The 23801-nt window shown below is 43.5% G+C and overlaps 3 protein-coding genes across 3 annotated transcripts; 2 read left to right on the top strand and 1 right to left on the bottom strand.

Annotated features, from left to right (window-relative positions):
* Positions 1-2827: 2827 nt before the first annotated feature.
* On the bottom strand, positions 2828-3586 carry LOC308334512 (general transcription factor IIF subunit 2-like; the record flags this gene model as incomplete). Its single annotated transcript, XM_080791310.1, has 1 exon — positions 2828-3586. The coding sequence occupies one exon, from the start codon at positions 3584-3586 to the stop codon at positions 2828-2830; it is 759 nt and encodes a 252-aa protein (XP_080647436.1).
* Positions 3587-11430: 7844 nt separating this feature from the next.
* Positions 11431-14862, top strand: LOC308334510 (E3 ubiquitin-protein ligase TRIM35-like; the record flags this gene model as incomplete). The annotated part of the gene is made up of 3 exons (XM_080791309.1): positions 11431-11698; positions 11834-11943; positions 13441-14862. 3 exons carry the CDS (start codon positions 11431-11433, stop codon positions 14860-14862), a joined length of 1800 nt encoding a protein of 599 aa, XP_080647435.1.
* Positions 14863-18689: 3827 nt separating this feature from the next.
* LOC308334509 (nuclear factor 7, ovary-like) lies at positions 18690-20120 on the top strand (the record flags this gene model as incomplete). The annotated part of the gene is made up of 1 exon (XM_080791308.1): positions 18690-20120. The coding sequence occupies one exon, from the start codon at positions 18690-18692 to the stop codon at positions 20118-20120; it is 1431 nt and encodes a 476-aa protein (XP_080647434.1).
* Between the last annotated feature and the right edge of the window lie 3681 nt (positions 20121-23801).

Genomic DNA, 23801 nt, shown 5'->3' with positions numbered 1-23801 from the left:
TTTGACCGATACCGTTACCGATATGGCATTTGTATGGCCGATTCCGATTTTGCTACCGATTATATTGTGCATCCATAATTTAGTCAATTACAAAAAAAGGTCTTAATTAGCCTTTCGCTAAATCCCAACACAAAAAGTGATTGTCCAATGCCAATCCAAATAGTTTAGCAACTGTTGCTATGCAGGTCAAGCTTCCACCATGCGCCTCATAGCTGTCAATGTTATTTAGCATGTCTGTGTTGTTGAACACGTCGGGAAACTTACACGACTCACCCACCCAGGTGATGGCAATAATACAATACTAATGACCGTAGTCGTACCGTGTAACATGAAAACTCCTGTCGGGCGGTTGTTAAAAGTAGTATCCTCATATTTCTAGTTTATTTAAATAATGTCATGCACATTTGCCCAGTGCATAGCCTACGGCAGGCCTGGTTGACTAGATTTAGAAGACATTTTGAAGGTTTTGCTTCTGAAATGATCCATTATTTATATGGCGAAATTGCGTAATTTAACATGCCTCTCAATGGGTGAGAAGGACAGGTTGACCTGTATCTTCGCTGCTAACGTACCTATTGGACGGGATGGGGAAAGACTTAGCGAAGGGCTAATTCAAAACAATTGTTCTCTGTCAGGCTGGGAAGTGGAGATGATGTTATCACTCCTGTCCATGTGTCCGCCCGCCTATCTGGCTGTGGACAGTTCATCTCGGACACCACTGTACTGATCGGCATCAAACCTCCATGCACCACCATGATGGTCTCTGTTTCAAACACTCTGACAGTGTTGTTCTACACCTCCTGATCACTGGATCCCTCAAATACAAACATCTTTGTCCCGATGATGGTGGCAGAGTGATATGCTGAAACAGGTGGTGGAGTGCCAGCAGTTTTCATTAAAACCATTGAGGTCGGTAGTGTCCAACTTGTAGATGTCAATTAGTTCTTTCAGACGGCCTGATGTATCCTCCATGGACATACATGACCTTCCCCAAGACACAGGCTGAGAGATCCCAGCTCAGCTATCTGGGAGGATTCCCAGAAAACCTGGGCATGAAGCATCTGTGGGTGTCGACATCAAATGCAACGTTGAAAGAAAAAAATTCTCCCCAGATGTAGATGACGTCTTCTATCAGCACAGCTATGTGGACCAATATGGACAAAGCGTTCCCCGGGTCTAACATGAACGTAAAATGAAGCCTGTCAGTCCTTGCAATGGAAGTCGCCATCTTTCTAGATCCGTTTGGGCCCAGCTGGCCCATTGGCTGGCCCAGACAACGAGGCGGGACTTCCCCCCTTCTTCGTTGGTTTTTATTTTGACTCGAGTGGGTGGGGGATCCCGTTCATAGACTGTAACGGTAGCCACGCCCCTCAGAACATGCGCGACTTTATGGTCATTCTTTTTATAAATGGGACTTTAAACTAGTGACTGGAAGCAAAAAGTATTCATGACCATATTTATTAAGGTAATACAGTCTAGGTGAAGTTGGGCCATGGACTTCTATGGGGCTATGGGTTTTTTTGGGCCCAATGACAGCGCCACAACAGGCCATTATATGAACTTTCATTTCCTTAGTGGCTTCACAAAATATCTCTCTGACTGCCCCCCTGTGTGGACCTCACGGTGCCGGGAGGGAGCCTCAAGGCTACCTTCTCCTCTTCCATGTGTTACTATGGGCAACTTCACCCAGCATAAAGACACCGTGTTGAAGACGTGGACGTCGAGTTCAACTTTGGAGTAACCATGTAGCAGGACGTCTCCAAAGTAGTACAGCTTGTGCCTCACTGCCACAGCAACACCCCTCGTTGGTCTCTCTGGCCGCAGACTCACAGGCCAACACAACATTCCTCACACTAAGGGGCCGTGCTGTGTCCACCGAGTTGTATGTTTGGAATTGTTTCACAAAAAGGGACCACAGTTTATTTTCTTCTTTAGAAACACCAGCATAGCATGTGGCGACGGAGTGCTTCAGCGTTTCTTGTTGCGTTTGCGTGTGAGGTGTTCAGCTCTTGCTAGCTGAGAGCTGAACTATTTTCAGCTTATTGGCTGTTATTGGCTGGGACAAACAAGGTCAGTGGACACGACCCCCCAGTGAGATAAAGATTCAAGCTATCAAGCTCAACACCGCTGCTGTTGTCTACCGTGTAAACATTCACAGATGCCTCCCGGGGGTTTCTTGCTTGCAATATAGCTCCTAAATCTAGTATACACGGCCCTTATATGCATTCATACTGCTCATGTCACCTCCTCTTCACATGACCATATATGGAGCTTACGTGGTACCCATGTGCTTATATGGGGTGTACCGTCTATGACACCACCTCGGATGATATCGACCACTTTGGCCCTGCTCCTTATATGAGTTATATTGGCTTGCTCCATATGGGTATATGGAATATGAGAATATATCTTGTATATTGTTTTTCCGTGTGGAGTTCCAGAGCTAATGGTTAAGTAAACTCTGTCAGACAGGACAAACCCTCTTCAACATAAGTCCACATCAGCCTACAGTGAGCTTGTAGAGCAGCTCTGTTTGGGCTAAGAGATTTGGAGTGGATCGAAAAAGAACTAGAACAACTATCATTGAACAGGAAGCAATACTTAGAGTTTTATATTATATTTATTTGAAATGTCAAAGTCACACAGTAAAATATATATCCAGAATTATTACAACATAATACATGTTTGATTCATTTAACAAAAGCAGGCTACAATAATACATTTTCATTTTCATTTGAAAACATCAGACCGATGCCCGTTGGATGTCCACAGAGGAGCTGTGTCCTCCACTAGACTGTCCTGTAATGTCTTAATGTCCACAGAGGAGCTAGTTATACGTCCTGTATTCTGGCTTCAACTCCCACATGCTCCTGTGCGCCCCCATGGTGTTGTAGACGCAAATCTCCCTCATGATCTCCTTCAGATACGCCACGGGTTGCTTGGTGATGTCGACCAGCTCTTTGATGTTGTAACACTGCCGTTTCTCCAAGGCGGAGAACAGCGTGTCCAGAACCATCTGGCGCTCCGCCCGCACCATCCTCCCCTCCGCCTTCCTCTTCTTCTCATACTCCACATTGACGACGTGATTGGCCACAGGCTTGTAGGTGCGGACAGCCGTCTCCAGCAACTGTGCCACGCGGCGAGGCTTGACGGACTCTGCGATGAGGCTCTTCTTCAGCTTCGCGTAGTCGCCGCTGGCGGCGGCAGGCCTGCAGCCCCCTCTCCGAACCACCACGCCCTCCAGGGCGACGCCGCCACCCGTCTGGGACTGACTGAAGACCACCAGGTTTTGGGCCCCCCGCACGGCGTGCAGGGTCAGAGGGTAGTCTCGGGGAACCTGCAGGGTCTCGCTCTTCTCGCCCGGGGCGCTCACCGTGGACAGTGCCTTGCTCAAGGTGAACGACGACACCTGCTCTGTTCTTTCCCCGTGTTTCTGTTCAATGTTCAGCTTCCCCACTTCTCTCCCTGCAGATTGTCTCCATTGCTGGGAGAGATAGTTGGGAACCTTCACCAGCCAGACGCCTGAGGTCTGTTGATCTGATCTGATCGCGCTCAGATCAACCTTCTGGTCCTTGTTGTTGGACATTATTAGTATCTTATCCTACAGTACGTGTGTTTAATAATAATAAGTATTAGTAATGTTATCTCTGCTCCTCGCGGTGTCCCTCTTCAACACACGTACTGTTCTAATATTAATAATTACAGTGATATAAAGTATTATCAGTAGTAGTGTTATGAGATCTGCTCCTCTCTGCTCTGTGTCTCCAACACAATGAAAGCTCTGTCACTATGAGCCGACCTTTATTATGGAGCTCAACCAATCAGAGCTCTCGCTTGTGTACGCGTACACAATAATTTGTGTACGTTGCCATGGCAGCAGTCTGCCACTGGTCTCTTTGTGTATATGGTAGCAACCACCTTAGCAACTGCTGTTTTATCACAGCAACCACTCCCGTTTATCAAATCAACCATGTTTCTTATCCTAGCAACCAATTGTTTACCATAGCAACCACTGTTTTAGACCTTAGCAACCACCTATTGTACTGTAGCAACCGCCTGTTAGACTCTATTGCAGTGTTTTTTACCATTGCAACGACATGTTTACCTTAGCAACCACTCCTGTTTACCATAGCAACCATTGTTTCAGACCATAGCAACCACCTGTTAGACCATACCAACCGTGTTTTTAGAACCACAGGTTTACCATAGCAACCCCTGTTTTAGACCATAGCAACCACATGTTAGACCCTGGCAACCATGGTTTCCCCATAGCAACTAACTGTTTACGATAGCAACCATGTTTCTTACCCTAGCAACCGCCTGTTTACTATAGCAACCACTGTTTTAGACCTTAGCAACTGCTGTTTTATCATAGCAACCACCCATTTACCATAGCAACTATTTTGCCATAGCAACCACAAGTTTATCATAGCAACCCCTGTTTTAGACCTTAGCTACCACATGTTAGACCCTAGAAACCATGGTTTCCCCATAGCAACTAACTGTTGACCATAGCAACCACTACTTTTACCATAACAAAAAGTATTTGACCCTAGCAACTGTGGTTGCGAACGCAGTGAGCACTTACTATGAGACCTAGCAGATCATGTCTGTCTGTCTGTCTGTCTGTCTGTCCGTGTGTCTGTCCCGCTATCCAAATATGGAGTGTGTTGCATCAGCAATCACTCAGCTCCATATATGGGCACAAAAGGGGCCAGGTCCACTCAGCTCCATATATGGGCACAAAAGGGGCACCATATAAGGAGTCCCCAAAGCAGCTATACGTCCAAAACCCAAATATGTACGAGCTGCGTTCGCTTCCCGCGTTTGCGCGTCTTACTCGTTTTACCATAGCAACCACTGTTTTAGACCATAGCTTGGAAGGTCGCATTTACTATGAAAACGTGAAATTCCCGTCAGTCAGTCAAGTCAAGTCAGTCAGTCAGCCAGTCAGTCACTCAAAATCCTCATATATGGGAATGCCCCCATAAATGGTGCCCAGGTCTCGTGACATCACTATAATATCTGATGTCTTAGTACATGTGATCTGCTGTCACAATTAAGCCCATATATGGAGATTCCTGATCAATATTGGCTAGCAACTCCACATCTGACCTCAAACCCTTAGATCTCCATATATGGATATGTCAGATCCTGTTCTGACATTCCATATGTTGATCCTTCCCCACGGTTGGCGCCCCCAGCCTGCATCCTCTGTGAGGACTAAAGGCCTCAATTACACCTATACAACAATGTTGCATGCAAGATGTAAGCAAGAAGTAAGTGTCATGGCCGCCCCAATGCATTTCCAATGGAAGTCACATGGTTTGATACAACATTTCTGTTTGATGGCTGTGTTGTGCATCAAACAGAAATGTTGTATCAAACCATGTGACTTCCATTGGAAATGCATTGGGGCGGACATGACATGACACAACTTGCTTACATCTTGCACGTATGCTAGATATATAGGTGTAATTGAGGCCTTAGGCGTGACTCTTACCTTCACAACAGATTGATGTATAGCTGATGCATGAGATTTGTTTACTGATGCAAGCTCGCAATGCATTTCCAGTGAAAGTCACATGGTTTGACACAACATTTTTGTTGTATGAGGGGGAGGGGGGCAGTCGAAACACAGCCGAAAGCCGTACAACAAAAATGTTGTGTCAAACCATGTGACTTCCATTGGAAATGCATTGGGGCGGCCATGACACTTACCCTTTAACAAAAAGCTGCCTCCTTAATAGGAGAAGGTATACAGAACCGGACGGTTGAGAAAGCTCCACTTCTGGTGTTAATACTGTTTTTCACATTTACTAAAGTCACCATATCTGTTCTGGCAAGACTGGTCCGTCCACTCAACTATCTGCAATTTTCCCGAAAAACAATTAGCCTATATCTACAAGCTCCATTAGCAGGCAGCAGCATGTTTTATCTAAATTGTCTTTGTGGCCAACAAATGTAGCTACATTTGCAAACAGTGCTGTTGACCATGTTTTTACATGGTCCATATAACATGTGTGCACCAACAGACAATGCGACGGCGTCGCTTACTCGCTTCCCCTCTGTCGGAGGAGGAAGCGACGCACAGCCGTCGGGAACCCCCCCAAGCCGACCCCCCTCCTGTGTTGCGTTATATTTTTCGACAGAAGCAACAGCTGTACCTATAGTCTCATACCAGGCCCTCATGCAAGCTTCGGGCCCTGGCGCTTAAGCTCCACCTAGTTCCATTGTTAGTCCGGCTCTGGCGTCGAGGTCCCGCCCCCTTTCATGACAACACTAGAACCAGAAGTGAATTCCTCATTCATTTTCCTCACAGACATTTCAAAAAGTATTTATTTAAAGACGATTATGCCACGTACAAAGCCAACTCAAAACATTTTGTAAGAAGAAAAACAAAACAAAAAGTGTTGTATCCTGCCATGTTTTACTTTGATCGTCCCAAAACATTGCGTTTATACTGTCATTTGTCGTCACAACTCGAGTTGGCTTTGTCCGCGGTGTAAACGTCTTTATATAATTAGAAGTAATTAAAGCGGGTCATGTTTGCAAATCAAAAATATATCAGTATTCTGATATTAACCTGAGGGCCACATTAAGTGAAGGTGGGGGCCGCATGTGGCCCCCCTGGCTGCCAGTTGCCCATGCATTGTGTAGACCAGGGATACTCAAATAGATTTACCTGTGGGCCACATTACAAAAATGGCAAGGGGCCAGGGGCCAGTAGATAAAATTACGACATTAATGATACTTGATAACTTCTCTCTTTCAATTGCTTTATTTTCGCAAAATGTATCAAAGTACAATGTGCATGCACACAATATGTAAATAAATAAATGTGTTACATTTTCTTGCATAAACACAAAGAGCTGTTTCCATAACTGCACAAATTATTGGACATAACATGAGTAGCTGTTATAATAAGATAATAACATAACATGAGTAGCTCTTTGCCTGCCTGCCTGCCTGCCTGTCTGTCTGTCTGTCCATGAGTAGTTATTTGTCTGTCTGTCAATGAGTAGCTGTCTTACTGTCTGCCTGTCTATGAGTAGCTGTCTGCCTGCCTGTCTATGAGTAGCTGTCTGTCTGCCTGCCTGCCTGTCCAATTGTCCATGAGTAGCTGTCTGTCTGCCTGTCTGAGTAGCTGTCTGCCTGCCTGCCTAATTGTCCATGAGTAGCTGTCTGTCTGCCTGTCTATGAGTAGCTGTCTGCCTGCCTGCCTAATTGTCCATGAGTAGCTGTCTGTCTGCCTGTCTATGAGTAGCTGTCTGCCTTCCTGCCTGTCTGTCCAATTGTCCATGAGTAGCTGTCTGTCTGTCTATGAGTAGCTGTCTGCCTGCCTGCCCAACTGTCTATGAGTAGCTGTCTGTCTGTCTATGAGTAGCTGTCTGCCTTCCTGCCTGTCCAATTGTCCATGAGTAGCTGTCTGTCTGTCTATGAGTAGCTGTCTGCCTTCCTGCCTGTCCAATTGTCCATGAGTAGCTGTCTGCCTGCCTGTCCAATTCTCCATGAGTAGCTGTCTGTCTGCCTGTCTATGAGTAGCTGTCTGACTGCCTGCCTGTCCAATTCTCCATGAGTAGCTGTCTGTCTTTCTGTCTGCCTGTCTATGAGTAGCTGTCTGCCTGCCTGCCAGCCAGCAAGTTGGTTAACAGAAAATAAATTGTTATGGCTGTAAAATAAAATACAATAAACACAATTTGCCTGAAAATAGATTACCCAGCTATGACCTTTTTCATTAAAAAAAATGAGTAGTGATATGGCTGACTGAGTAAAATAAAACAATCTACCTGAAAATAGATAGCTATAAGTGAAGAGCAATTTCCGCAATTTCCGCAATTACCATTTCCGCAATTTCCGCAATTTCCATTTCCGCAATTTCCTCAATTTCCATTTCCGCAATTTCCGCAATTTCCATTTCCACCATTTCCGCAATTTCCGCAATTACCGCAATTTCCATTTCCGCATTTCCGCAATTAGAATTTCCGCAATTTCCATTTCCGCAATTTCCGCAATTTCCGCAATTTCCATTTCCAACTATTAATGGCAGCTGAGTTTCATCATTCAAATAAAATAGAATTCTGTCCGTTTAGCTATAAAATTATGTCAGGGAATGGGATACACAGTATGTCTTTCATTTGCATTGCATCTCCCCCCCCCCCCAAGCTTTTATTTTCGTTCGAGTAATAGTACAACTCTAATAGTATTACTTATAATAATGTAATTAAAGATAACTTCATTCAGATTTATTTATTTTTATTTCATTTTCCAGATTTTTTTTTCTTCTTTTTTTTAGATTTTCATTGGTGGGCCAGTCATAATGGTCAGGCCCGCGGGCCTGAGGTTGAGTATCACTGGTGTAGACCTTACATGGGCAACTGCATGGCCCGGCCGGGGGCCTACTGTCAAATTACAAAACGTGTAATGAATATGAAAAAGCTACTCTTGTGGAAGGATTATCATGTATTTATGTACTTATATTGGTTGAACAATTTCATATGGTATGGTTTTGCCCACTTAATTCACAACTAAAGGTCCCAACTCTGACTCATGGACTAAAAACGCGACGCGCGTCAGGGATGTTTTCATTGTGTCAGGGTGGAATCACAGCAATGCTGCGGCACTTCCTCGTCAACATAAAAGGTCCCGTTCAGCTCAAAATGCTGGAAAAACAGAACTATTAAAAGCTACACAAACAACAGAATAGTTTAGAGAAAAAACACCGCAATCGGGTGCTCGAAGGAGTTAAGACGCTAGGCTCCATCTTGCATGCGCCACCGCTTACCCCTTGTCCCTAAAATTATTTGCCATAATTTTAAAACATTTAAAAATATTTCAACTAGCCAATCTACATTGACACGTTGTTGGCTTGTATAGATCGGCTATTTTGTACTATTTTAAAATGTTTTAAAATAGTAAGAAATGGCAAATAAGTTTAGGGATAACGGGTAAGATCTAGGGCAATGTCTTCAAAGTATATTGAAGGTGCTGAGAGTGCCGCGGCCTTTGAATACTTTGATATTAATATTTGGAATTGATCAACATCACTTCAGTTAATTAATCACTTAGACCAGTGGTTCCCAAACTTTTTCATGTCAAGGACCCCCAAATTGACACTAATTAGTCCTGTGGACCCCCCATTAGAAAATAACCAAGGAGATTTTTTCGGCTCTAGCAGTGATTCTCAACCAGGTCAATTTCAAGGACCCCCAGGTTTGACCTGAATTAGGCTACGGACCCCCATTTAATGGCACGGACCCCCAATTTATATTGTAAAATCAATCACTCTGAGAGTGTACAAATGGACCCGAACACACAGACGTAAAGGGTTGTTCAATAGCACAGATTTATGCCACAAAATCTAAAACATAAAACATGGATCCTCCCGACAGCAACAAATTAAGCTCTATATGTACCATAATATGATAACAAGATTCTGAAAAGTATAATTAGGGTGCCTTGAGTCAAGAAAGTTTGAGAACCACTGTTCTAGGATCAGTGGAAATGTATAGGCTTAAGAACAATAGAATAAACTTTGTCTTAACTTCACTTCCCCCCTCTCTCTCTCTGTCTCTCTCTCTCTCTCACACACACACACACACACACACACACACACACACACACACACACGCACGCGCACACACACGACACGCACACGCGCGCACACCTGCCATTTCCTCGTTACAGTCGCTCAGCCTTTTCGTTGGACTCGCTCAAGTTTCACTCGATACTTTGACGCGAAAAAGACACATCAGATATCAAGCCATCAATAACTAACAAGCCGATCAATTGAACATCCTGGTGAAGATCGCCTGCTAGGGAGACGATATTCACTGAGGTAAGGAGAGACCTATGATATTATATTTAAAAGAAAAACATGCATACTACGTACTAGTTCAATACAAATAGTAGGACTATACTACAATACACTGTATATATACAACACATAACATGTGTTAACCTTCACCTAATTTTGAGGTTAATATCCGAATATTGATATATTATTTAGTTTAGCTGATACAAATTCCAGACATTTGTATTTGTATTTATTTATTCAGCACAGTATAAAAAAACAACACAGTGAACATATGAATATGAGAAGGGTAGGGTGCTAGGCTGAGGCAAAAATTGTTTATACGAGGCCTCTACCTATATACATTAAAATAAACATGTTTACTTTTCAAGATTCCAGCTTGTAGATCTGCTATTTTTGATACAACAGTATATGCAATGTGGCCCTCTGGAGTGATTGTGGAACTATAGTGGCCCTCTGGAGTGAGTGTGGAACTATAGTGGCCCTCTGGAGTGAGTGTGGAACTATAGTGGCCCTCTGGAGTGAGTGTAGAACTATAGTGGCCCTCTGGAGTGCATGAGTGTGGAACTACTGTATAGTGGCCCTCTGGAGTGAGTGTGGAACTATAGTGGCCCTCTGGAGTGAGTGTGGAACTATAGTGGCCCTCAGGAGTGAGTGTGGAACTATTGTGGCCCTCTGGAGTCTGGAGTGAGTGTGGAACTATAGTGGCCCTCTGGACTGAGTATGGAACTATAGTGGCCCTCTGGACTGAGTATAGAACTATAGTGGCCCTCTGGAGTGAGTATGGAACTATAGTGGCCCTCTGGACTGCACTATAGTGGCCCTCTGGAGTGAGTATGGAACTATAGTGGCCCTCTGGACTGAGTATGGAACTATAGTGGCCCTCTGGACTGAGTATGGAACTATAGTGGCCCTCTGGAGTGAGTATGGAACTATAGTGGCCCTCTGGAGTGAGTATGGAACTATAGTGGATGTGGAATTAGCTCACCAGTGCCCAATAGTGCGTGTTTACAGAAACTGTTCTACTGCTAAGGCTGTCCCCAAACATTCAAGGTTCGAATGTTCGCTCGTTAGGGTTAGCACTCGAATCTTAATTAATGGGTTTGAACCATTCGTTTTTTTTTTTTTTTTTTAGAGATTGAAAAGAGCGGGGGAGACGCGCTGTGCGTTCTGATCGAGACGGTTATTTTTTTAATGAATTAGAAACAAATGGTCCGGATGTTCGCTCGAAAATTCCTGCCGAAGTTCGAGTCCTAAAAAAAGGGCTAGGGTACAGCCTTAACTGCTACAGTAGCAGTTGAAGTAATACTATCACAATCATTCTGCCCCGACGGGATCACCACCTTATCGTGGTGGGGTGGTTTGCGCGTCTCAATGACCTCTAGAGCTATGTCGGCAGGAGTATGGTACTCCTGGCAGGGTCACCCATGCCGAACAGGTCGAAGGGTAGAGACCAGACAAAGAGTGATTCCACTGGCCCTCCAGGTTGGGGGTTGGGCTGAGGGCTGATAACCCACTCCTAGAAAAAAATATTATTACAGAAACCAGAAGCAGAGCAAATTCACGAAATCGGGGGAACGCTGCATGTAGCCAGTCCTCACAACAGGAGAGACACCATGACGCGCAGGGGCCAAAGCCAACAGGACGCCTTTGGGCTGAATACGCCACTGCTGAACCCCAAAAACACCATGAAGATCGGAAACTGGAATGTACGAACACTTTACACAAGCGGAAACATCACAATAGCAGCAAGAGAAATGACCAACAGAGGAATCAACATCATGGGCATCAGTGAAACACACTGGACAGGACAAGGAAAAGTGGAACTAGCAGGAGGAGAAACCATCATCTACTCTGGAAGAGACGACGACACCCACAGACAAGGTGTGGGCATACTGATGTCAAAGACAGCAGCAAGAGCCCTAATTGATTGGACTCCAGTCAATGAAAGAATCATTCAAGCCAGGTACCACTCCCAACACATAAAGTTGACAATTATACACATCTATGCACCCACAGAAGACGCAGAAGAACAAGTAAAGGACGAATTCTACGTGAGACTTCAAGATGTTTTGGACAGTCGGAACAAACACGACATGTTGATTGTAACAGGAGACATGAATGCTAAAGTAGGAGATGAACACCAAGATTACAAAAGGGTCATGGGCAAGCACGGGCTCGGAAAGCAGAACAATAATAATGGAGAAAGGCTGTGCGAAATGTGCGACATGAACGAGCTAGTCATAACGGGAACTCTGTTCCCACATAGAGACATACACAAAGCAACGTGGGTATCTCCGGATGGGAAGACCAAGAATCAGATAGATCATATACTAATTAACAAACGGTTTATGAATTCAGTGAAAGACACAAGGGTACACCGGTCTGCAGATATCGGAAGTGACCACTACCTGGTATGCACAGCAATCAAGCTCAGACTAAAGAAACGACAAAAGGAAAAGAAAAGCTCCAGAGTAAAGTATGAAACATCAAAGCTGAAGAACAAAAACATCTTAAAGACCTTTTCAATCAGCCTGAGAAACAGGTACCAAGCGTTAGAAGCTAAAGAGCAAGGCGTAGAAGATGAAGAGGTAGAGCGTGACTCCCAAGTAATGGAGAAGGCGTACATAGAAGTAGCTGAGGCAGTCTTGGGTAGACCAAGGAAAAAGAAGAAGCCATGGATCAGTGAAGAATCATGGAGCCTTGTAGAACAAAGAGAAGCCATAAATAAGAAGATCCTGGGAACACATTCCGAAAGAATCAAGAAGCAGCTAAAAGATAAGTACACAGAGACGAACAAAGAAGTGAAAAGAAGTATAAAAGCAGACAAAAGGAAATGGATAGAGAACATCGCAAGTGAAGCTGAAGATGCTGCAAGAAAACAACACATGAAGACACTATATAGACTCACAAAGACACTGTCCAACGAGAGACCCAGACAGAGCACAGCAGTTATGGACAAAGATGGTAAACTCATTAGTGGAAGAGACGCAATTAAGTCGAGATGGACAGAACACTTCAAGGAAGTGCTTAATAGAGTAGAACCAGAAAACCCAATAACTGAAGATGAGGAATGCAATTTCAATGACAGAATTGAAGAGATCTCGGTAAACGAACCAACACTAGGTGAAGTTAAAGAAGCAATTAAAAGACTACAGAGCGGCAAGGCACCAGGAATCGACTCCATCACAGCTGAACTGTTAAAAGCAGACATAGAGTTCTCAACAATGAACTAATACTATGACAAAAATGTCCGTCGACTACCTTTTCTCACTGACGAAAACTGAATGGACGGACTAAAAGAACAGACTAAAACTAAGACTAAATATATTGACAATTTTGTCAAGATACATTTTAATCAACTAAATCAACTGTTGATTTAGTCGAGTAAAATCTTATGATATTACTCGACTAAAACTAGATTAACACTAACACATTTCTGGTGACAAAAATGCTTCAAGAACCAAAATCTATAAAGTTGCCGTCAAAATAAACACTGCTCCTATAGTCCTAATGCCAATGTTGTTGTTTTTCTATTCTAGTATTCCCGGTGTGAACATTCCAGAGCAGAGGGTTGTGACTGCAGACAAAATAAAAAAAGAATGGCTTCCCCTCTGACTCGTCAGGAAGAGGAGCTCACCTGCCCCGTGTGCCACGACATCTTCAGACATCCCGTCCTGTTGTCGTGCAGCCACAGCTTCTGCAAAGCCTGCCTGGAGAGATGGTGGAAGTCCAAACCGACGATGGAGTGTCCCGTTTGCAGCAAAAGGTCCTCCCGAGACCAACCGACCACCAACCTGGTGGTGAAGAACCTGTGCGAGCACTTCTTGCAGGAGAACCCCTACCAGGACCTGGTGTCGCTGTCCAGCGACCTCCGCTGCTCCGCTCACGGGGAGAACCTCTCGTTCTTCTGCCTGGACGACGAACAGCCGCTGTGTCCCGATTGCCGCCGTTCAGACGAACACGCGGACCACGAGTTCTTACCCGTGAACGAAGTGTTGGGGCGCTGCAAACGGAGCGTCCAGGGATCGCTGCGGCCTTTGAAGGAGAAGCTGGCGGCCTTCGACGACGCGAAAGCCAATTGTGACCGGGCGGGACGTCACATCGCGGTCCAGGCCCGGAGCGCGGAGACGCGCATCCGGGGAGAGTTTGAGAGACTTCGTCGGTTCCTACGAGAGCGAGAGGAGGCTAGGATCGCGGCTCTGCATGAGGAAGAGTCGCGGAAGAGTCAGGAGTTAAAGAAGAACATTCAGGAGCTGAATCAGGACGCGGCGTGCCTCGCCGACACGATCCGAGCCGCTGAGGGCCAGCTGGCGGCCGGCGACCACGTCTCGTTCCTGCAGAGCTACAAGACCACGATGGAAAGAGTCCGGCTCACCCTGCAGGACCCACCGCCGCTCTCGGGAGCGCTGATAGACGAGGCCAAACACCTGGGCAACCTGGCCTTCAGAGTCTGGGACGAGATGAAGGACGTCGTCTCCTACACTCCCGTCATCCTGGACCCCAACACCGCGTGGCCGGGACTCGTCCTCTCCGACGACCTGACGGCCGTGAGATACGACGGGGACACGACGCGGCAGCTTCCCGACAACGTGGAGAGGTTCGACGTCTACGCGAGGGTCCTGGGCTCCGAGGGTTTCACGTCCGGGACTCACAGCTGGGACGTGGAGGTCGGACACAACCGGCACTGGTCGCTGGGCGTGCTGGCGGAGTCCTTTCAGAGGAAGGGAAACGCAGGGAGTGGATACTGCATGCTGTATTTCAGCGATGGGAAATACCGAGCGTTCTCCTCAGCGTCGTCGGGGACCAGCGCCGATCTCTCGGTGCGCCGGATACCCCGGAGGATCAGAGTCCAGCTGGACTGGGACAGAGGAACGCTGTCCTTCTCCGATCCCGACTCACCTGACGCGCTGCACCTGCTGCACACCTTCGTGCACACCTTCGGCGAGAGACTGTTTCCGTACGTGTATTGCGGCCGTGGCGGTGGTGGCGAGTCTCTGAAGGTGTTGCCCGGGAAGATCTGTGCCTCCGTGCAAAACGACAGTTAGAATGTCTATAGCGCAGTGGGTTTCCAAACGTTTTTTCGTGACGCGAGTGACTAATTTGATGTCTCCCAATAACCCTAAGCCCTGGATCATTACCATACAACAACAGCTGGCGAGGCTTACGTTCGGGTGGGTGGTGCTAAGGTGAAAACCAGGCATAGTTGGTGGGAAATGGTGGGTGTGGCCACATAAAAACATAATTTAACTTGCATGTGCGTGTGCCGTGTGTGTGTGTGTGTGTGTGTGTGTGTGTGTGTGTGTGTGTGTGTGTGTGTGTGTGTGTGTGTGTGCTTATGCGTGTGCACGACTTAATTGATCTCGAGAGGGAAATGTAGCCATGTAGTGCCATATAGGATCGTCAGAAGTGAGAACAAAAGGGGAAGATGAAAACTCAAGAATCAAACCAAGTGAAATAAAATACTGAATATAAAATATAAAAGCTATGTGTACACGGCCCTACAAAGACATGAAGTCCAGTAACTATGAAAACACAGTTAACTGACACATGGGTTTAAAAGTGTTTGAACTGGTCAATGATATAATATAAGCATATAAGTGATATTACACATAGCTGTTCTTGAGGTAAAAATCACATACTGTAGGCTATTTTGACCTTTTCAGACAGATAAATGCAACTGCATCTACTGCAAATAATAGTCCTCCTCCTGTTTAGTAGCCTATAATAAACCTAGTTAAGGCGAGACACCCCAGGTGAATAGGGAAAAAAAGTTAAATAATAGCTATCACAATGAAACTTCTCCAGTTGATTACTTATATTAAAACTAAGATTTTTTGTATTACAAGTTTTCTGAAATTATATGTTTAAATATGCAAATTAGGCATTATATGCGCTAATTTGCATACATTTCGGGACGATAAATCTGAAGATCGGATAAAGCCAGGTTCAAAATTATCATTTCATTTTGTTGACACATTAGAGACAAAGAAAATTACACATGGGATTTTTGATATCTCTAATTATCACTCCACAAATCAGAAAATAGTGTCAACAGGCATAAAAAACCCAATTTTCGGCATTTTTTTGGTATAAAATGTGATGTAAATCAGGCTGTGAATGATATATCAACAAATCCATGTGTAAATGTCTGCGGAATATAGTTATGAATAAGACTGGAAAGTTTGGTGTATGTGAGTTCAACTGAAGTGGAGATTCTTTGTCCCAAGTATGAGGAAAACTTATTTTGAGAAAACGGCCTTTAAAGATTTGTATTGTAAAATTCCAAAACGTTTTATTTGAAGCCACTATTTTGAGACAAAATATCTCATCCAAACCTTGGCAACAACATATAATGGCATATATCATTGGAAAGGTCTGGACCTCAAGCTGACTGTGGTCTGATCCAAATATGGTCACTTCCTTTGTACCAACAACCAATCATGAAAATAGAGATGGTGGCTTTTCACCCCGAAAAACGAGCTGTCATTGGCTTAAATAAACTATCCAACTAAACATCTAAATCTGTATTTTTAATGTGTATTTTGCTTTAGTTTGAAAGAAAACATGTTTAGGAAGCAAAATAGCAAAAAAAAAAAAAAAAGAAAAATCATGATTTCACCTGGGGTGTCTCACCTTAAGTTAGTACTACATTTACTAAAGCTAACCTTTGTTAGTATTACATTTACTAAAGCTACTGCTTCAACTACTAGTAATACTAGTATTGCTAGTTGTTGTGAGTGACTCTACTATCACAGTCAGTAGCACTGTCCGCCAGTACAAATACTAATACTGTTACCGCTGTGAATACTAAAATACAAGTTTCAATGTGTACTTTATTGTTTTAACTTGTGTACTACTAAAACATTTGAAGACCACTACTACTTGAGAATGCAGAGTGACACAATTAAACATATAAAATAATGATTCAATATAAAATAAGACATTGCTATTTCTGCATCCTGATATCTTGTCTATCAGTTTTACCAACAGACTGATTTAATCAGCTGAAAATCCTTCACTCAAGCTTTATGAAGAACCGTATATTGAGTGATTCATTAGAAAAGGACCTTTGACCTTTGATCATGGCCACCTTGTCAAATGACTGCTAATGATTCAATCAGTGTGCTTTTCACAACTGTCACTCACAGCTCTAACTCCTCCCCTTTCTGTGGTGTGTATAAATAGTTTGTGGCAAGATGGTTGATCATCTCACATGCTAGAAGAAAGCTGTTTCTCTAGGGATCGCTCTCTCATCACGCCTGGTTCTGCACTCTTGTGATTTTGTAACAGATTCCATTTAAGAAGGAAGATTCAAGTTAATCCGTTCCAGCAGGTACGTTTGAATACTCAAGAATGAATCTTGCAGTTTCATTTAATTTGGTGTTTCTTTTTTTTGTTTTTTTTTGCCAGCATGAAGTTAGATGTACAGGAGGAGTAGGCCTACAGTCTTATGGAGGAGTACAGTCTTATACCTGCTAGGTCAGGGGAGGGCCACTATATTCCCACACTCACTCCCTATAGCCGATCTACAAGCTCAAGCGCGACGCGTTTTGAGCTTGTAGATCGGCTATTTTTTGCTATATTCAAATTGAAATCTAGATTTATTTTGGTACTTTTGAATTGGAATCCTGAAAATTAACATTTGTATGTCATTTCAAATGCCTTTAATTATACTTGTGTTGAGCTACTAATTTAGACTGAAGTAATTAAAGCGGGTTGTTTGCATGTTGTATTGTAGCATTACCAATATTATATCAGTATTCTGACATTAACCTGAGGGCCACATTAAGTGACGGTGGGGACCACATGTGGCCCCCGGGCCGCCAGTTGCCCACCCCTGTACTAGATACATAATTTGTGCTAAACTTTATTAATATGGATGGATGGGGTCTGTAGCAGGCCAGCAATCTTCAACATGTCCATTCAGTGTGGACAATGATTACTGTACATGTTTGTAGAGATTGCCTGATTTAAAAATCAACGCTCGAGTGGTACAATACCCGGAAGACTTTGACGTTTTTGGTGAATGTGATTAAACGGCAAAGTATAAAAGCGGTGGTGGAAAAATTACTTGTATTCTTTACTTAAGTAAAAGTAATAATAAGAGGGTATGCACATGCATAAAGTGAATGCCAAATCGAGTGGCAAAATGAGTGACAAAGTGAGTTTAATGTCGTTTATCGTCGTTTAATGCAATCGAATACAACTTTTCTCTTCGGATGAATGGGCTGTCAGTAACCGGGTTTGATGATGATGTCACACGCATATCGTCTATAGAGCGTCGCAGTCCCGCCCCCTTTCATGACGACGCCTGGCCCAGGAAATTAATCCCAATGCATTTTCCCATAGACATTTCAAAAAGTATTTATTTAAAGACCTTTTAAGCGTCGTACGAAGCCAACTCGAGTCGTGAGAAATTATGACAACAAAGACAATATTTTGGACCAAACAAATAATTACAAAGAAGAAAAACAACAAAGAAATTGTTGTAACCTGCCGTTTTTTTCTACTTTCTAATTCTTTGTTTGGCAGCAAAACATTGTGTTTATTGTTATGATTTATCACGACAAGAGTTGGCTTTGTCCGTGGCGTAAACGTCTTGAAAATAAATACTTTCTGAAAAGTCTATGAGGGGGCGGGACTGCAACGCTCTATACTGCAATATAGAAATACTTTGTTACAATTAAGGAAAAGTGCGGATTTCAAAATGTACTTGAGTAAAAGCACAATAGTATTGGCGGGGCATGTGGAGTCCTGTATATATAGCTAGAAGAAGTAGCTTTACTACTACTGCTCATAATGTTAATCATTGTTGAATTGTCTTCCAGCCTCAGGGAACATTCCACATCAGAAAGGTGTGACTGCAGACAACATGGCTTCAAGTCTGGCTCGTCTGGAAGAAGAGCTCACCTGCCCGGTGTGCCGTGACATCTTTAAACATCCCGTTGTGCTGCCGTGCAGCCACAGCTTCTGTCAAGGCTGTCTGCAGCGATGGTGGACAGGAAGACCAACAATGGAATGTCCCGTTTGTCAAAGAACATCCTCCAGTGACCATCCTCCTACAAACCTGGTGCTGAAGAACCTCTGTGAGAACTTCTTGGCGGAGAAACGCCAGAGTGAGTCGTCAGTGAGCTCAGAGGTCCTCTGTGCCGGACACGGAGAGAGGCTCAGGCTCTTTTGTCTGGACGACGAACAGCCGGCGTGTCTCGTGTGTCGGGATTCCGAAAAGCACGCCGGACACAAGTTCTCGCCCGTAGACGAAGCGTCGGGGCGTCGCAAAGAGAAAGTCCAGGAATCACTGAACACTCTAAGGGAGAAACTGGATTTCTTTGATCAAGTTAAAACAAATTATGATGAAACAAAAAACCACGTCAAGGTTCAGGCCCACAACACAGAGATGCAAATGAAGGAACAATTTAACAACCTGCATTATTTCCTACAAGTGGAAGAGGAGACCAGGATTTCCATTCTGAGGGTTGAAGAGGCACATAAGAGTCTGGAGATAGAGGAGAGGATCGAGGAGCTGATCAGAGACATGGCGACCCTCTCAGACGCAATCCGAGCCACCGAGGACCAGCTGAGAGCCGATGACCACGTCTCGTTCCTGCAGAATTACAAGACCACGATGGAAAGAGTCCAGCTCACCCTGCAGGACCCACCGCCGCTCTCAGGAGCACTGATAGACGAGGCCAAACACCTGGGCAACCTGGCCTTCATAGTATGGGACAAGATGAAGGACATTGTCTCCTACACCCCCGTGATCCTGGACCCCAACACCGCCCCTAAGGAATACAGCCTATCCGATGATCTGACCGGTGTGAGATATTTGAAACACGCAGAGAGCCTGACAGAGCTTCCCGACAACGCGGAGAGGTTTGGCTATTTCAGCCTGGTCTTGGGTTCCGAGGGCTTTAACTCGGGGTCTCACAGCTGGGACATCGAGGTCGGAGACAACACAAACTGGGCACTGGGCGTGTTAGCGGAGTCATTTGAGAGGAACGGAGAAAAAGGGGGTGAATACTGGAATATTGACTTGTACGCAGGTCAACACAGAGTGTTGTCTTCTGACACTGCTGTCATTGTCCTCCCAGTGAAGCAGAGACCCAGAAGGATCAGAGTCCAGCTGGACTGGGACGGAGGACAGCTGTCCTTCTCTGATCCCGATACCGACACACACCTGCACACCTTCACACACACCTTCACCGAGACACTGTTTCCGTACATACTTAATTTTGATCATTACGAGGGTATGTCTGTGAAGGTGTTGCCGGGGAAGATCTGTGTCACTCTGGAAAACCACTAGTGTCCAATGCATTGCATTATATATTGATTTTGTCCTGATATGGGGAACTTTCCCGTTGATCAGCTATTCCGTTAGTAATTATCATCTTGTGAATTAACTGTTTAATGAATGTATCATTCAGTTTCGAATTGACGGACAGATAGATTTAGTCACTTTGTAATTAAACTGTTATCGTGATATGATTAGATATGGATTTATTTGTGTTGATCAAATATGTAGTTTGTCATATATCAGGCATGTTCAGGCTTGAATAATTTTATTTTGTATTACGGTGACATGTTTGATTATTGATAACATGCTTTTATTTTGTAGTTTAATCATTTAAAATTCAGATTTGAATTTGATTGATTGATTGACTAAATAACAATAATTAAGGAGGGAGCTTGCACAAAAAGAAATTCACCCACTGTTTTACACATGTAAACCTGTGATTTTGACAATAAAGCTGATTCTGATAAATTGATTGATTTAATTGAAAAAGAAAATCTAAAAAGTTGCAAATGCATGAGCCTATATTTGTCAATAGTTTATTAAAAAAAGCTTCAGCACTAATTTCCATTCTATAATCCATAATAAGTACATATTCATTCATGTTTACAGTATTTTCAAATACATTAAAATACAGATTATTACATTGAATCTGGCCACATAAATAACATGACTCATGTCAAAGTTTGACCTCCATCGTTGTTTCAATTTGTTTGACTTCTTGTTCCATATTGTACATGTGGCACAGTCATAATGTTAATGTGATCACAAGAAAAGGTCATAAGTTTTAAAATAAAATAGAAACCAAACTTTGACTGGAATTATGTTACACCAGGGATACTCAAATAGAGTTACCTGTGGGCCACATTACAAAAATGGCAAGGGGCCAGGGGCCAGTAGATAAAATTACGACATTAATGATACTTGATAACTTCTCTCTTTCAATTGCTTTATTTTCGCAAAATGTATCAAAGTACAATGTGCATGCACACAATATGTAAATAAATAAATGTGTTACATTTTCTTGCATAAACACAAAGAGCTGTTTCCATAACTGCACAAATTATTGCACATAACATGAGTAGCTGTTATAATAACATAATAACATAACATGAGTAGCTCTTTGCCTGCCTGCCTGCCTGTCTGTCTGTCTGTCCATGAGTAGTTATTTGTCTGTCTGTCAATGAGTAGCTGTCTGCCTGTCTATGAGTAGCTGTCTGCCTGCCTGTCTATGAGTAGCTGTCTGTCTGCCTGCCTGCCTGTCCAATTGTCCATGAGTAGCTGTCTGTCTGCCTGTCTGAGTAGCTGTCTGCCTGCCTGCCTAATTGTCCATGAGTAGCTTCTGTCTGCCTGTCTATGAGTAGCTGTCTGCCTGCCTGCCTAATTGTCCATGAGTAGCTGTCTGTCTGCCTGTCTATGAGTAGCTGTCTGCCTTCCTGCCTGTCCAATTGTCCATGAGTAGCTGTCTGTCTGTCTATGAGTAGCTGTCTGCCTTTCTGCCCAATTGTCTATGAGTAGCTGTCTGTCTGTCTATGAGTAGCTGTCTGCCTTCCTGCCTGTCCAATTGTCCATGAGTAGCTGTCTGTCTGTCTATGAGTAGCTGTCTGCCTTCCTGCCTGTCCAATTGTCCATGAGTAGCTGTCTGCCTGCCTGTCCAATTCTCCATGAGTAGCTGTCTGTCTGCCTGTCTATGAGTAGCTGTCTGACTGCCTGCCTGTCCAATTCTCCATGAGTAGCTGTCTGTCTGTCTGCCTGTCTATGAGTAGCTGTCTGCCTGCCTGCCAGCCAGCAAGTTGGTTAACAGAAAATAAATTGTTATGGCTGAGTAAAATAAAATACAATAAACACAATTTGCCTGAAAATAGATTACCCAGCTATGACCTTTTTCATGAAAAAAAATGAGTAGTGATATGGCTGACTGAGTAAAATAAAACAATCTACCTGAAAATAGATAGCTATAAGTGAAGAGCAATTTCCGCAATTTCCGCAATTACCATTTCCGCAATTTCCGCAATTTCCATTTCCGCAATTTCCTCAATTTCCATTTCCGCAATTTCCGCAATTTCCATTTCCACCATTTCCGCAATTTCCGCAATTACCATTTCCGCAATTACCATTTCCGCAATTTCCGCAATTTCCGCAATTTCCATTTCCGCATTTCCGCAATTTCCGCAATTTCCATTTCCACCATTTCCGCAATTTCCGCAATTACAATTTCCGCAATTTCCGCAATTTCCATTTCCGCAATTTCTGCAATTTCCATTTCCATTTCCAACTATTAATGGCAGCTGGGTTTCATCATTCAAATAAAATAGAATTCTGTCCGTTTCGCTATAAAATTATGTCAGGGAATAGGGATACACAGTATATGTCTTTCATTTGCATTGCATCTCCCCCCCCCACCCCAAGCTTTTATTTTCGTTCGAGTAATAGTACAACTCTAATAGTATTACTTATAATAATGTAATTAAAGATAACTTTCAGATTTATTTATTTTTATTTCATTTTCCAGATTTTTTCTTCTTCTTTTTTTTAGATTTTCATTGGTGGGCCAGTCATAATGGTCCCGCGGGCCTGATGTGGCCCGCGGGCCTGAGGTTGAGTATCACTGTGTTACACCATGGAAATAACACCAGTCAGAGAATCGTTTATACCAGAGAGTTGCATAGGAATCTGAGTTCAGCATAGGCTGCATTTACAACTAGATAAAAGTGCCCTTCTAGGCACAGGTCTCCACCAGGTCAGGTCAGGCTGTGGCCTCCTGGTGGTGCTATAATAGGCCAATTTGAAAAGGGTGCCATTTCTTCTTACGCCTTGGATGGCAATTGGAGGATTTGAGGCATTTTGTTCCAAAAATGTGTTTTGCAAAAATCCACCTGTTGGTGGCGCTATAACAGGCCAATGTGAAAATGGTGGGATATATTCCTCAGCCTAGTAGGAAAGTCTGTGAAAGATGTCACGTAAATCACACGCTGTGTTCAGGCCACAGCCACGCTGTGTTTTGTTCAAAACGGGGCCAATCCTGCAAACTTTGAAAGCCAATGTTAGCCAATTAGGATCGAATCTGAAATATTGGACAGAACACATGACTATAGAGATAGTGTGTAACGATTTGCTAGATTTTTCCTGGCAGTCTTTATGTGTGTAATATGTTGTTTTAGATATTTTAGATTTTAGCAGTGAGCCCATTGTCTCTGATGTCATGGACACTGGGCTCACTTCCTATGTTTGGAATAAAAAACAATACTTGAGTAAAATTATACAAAAGTATCTAAATGTTTTCAAATGTATAAAATGTCAAAAACTCTCATGAAAATAGCATACTGTATGTACAAGCTCAAAATGTGTTGCATCGGCATTGCATACTCCAGTAAAGTAAAAAAAAAAAAAAAAAGTGCAGTACTTAGTAAGAAGTGGGGATTTAAGATCATAACATTATCTAGACGTACATTCTAATTATTTGAAGAGGAACATTCCTGCTTTGAGTGTTTCTGTGCATGCAATCCAAAGATTAAAGGTCTTACATCAAAGCTTTGGAATAGATACACAAATAGGCTCAGGGTGATTTCACGTTTAGTTTTTTTGGAATGTTTTTTCCACCCAATTATCATCAACAATGCCCATGATCTTCAGTCTACAGTGGTGGAACCCGAATGTATAATGCATTTATAAACATAATTGTATTATTTCCCA

The sequence above is a fragment of the Protomyctophum bolini genome (assembly GCF_963924005.1).
Source record: "Protomyctophum bolini genome assembly, chromosome: 19".
Taxonomy (NCBI): Eukaryota; Metazoa; Chordata; class Actinopteri; order Myctophiformes; family Myctophidae; genus Protomyctophum; species Protomyctophum bolini.
The sequence above is the reverse complement of the archived record's forward strand: the minus strand, read 5'-3'. Positions and strand labels throughout refer to the sequence as shown.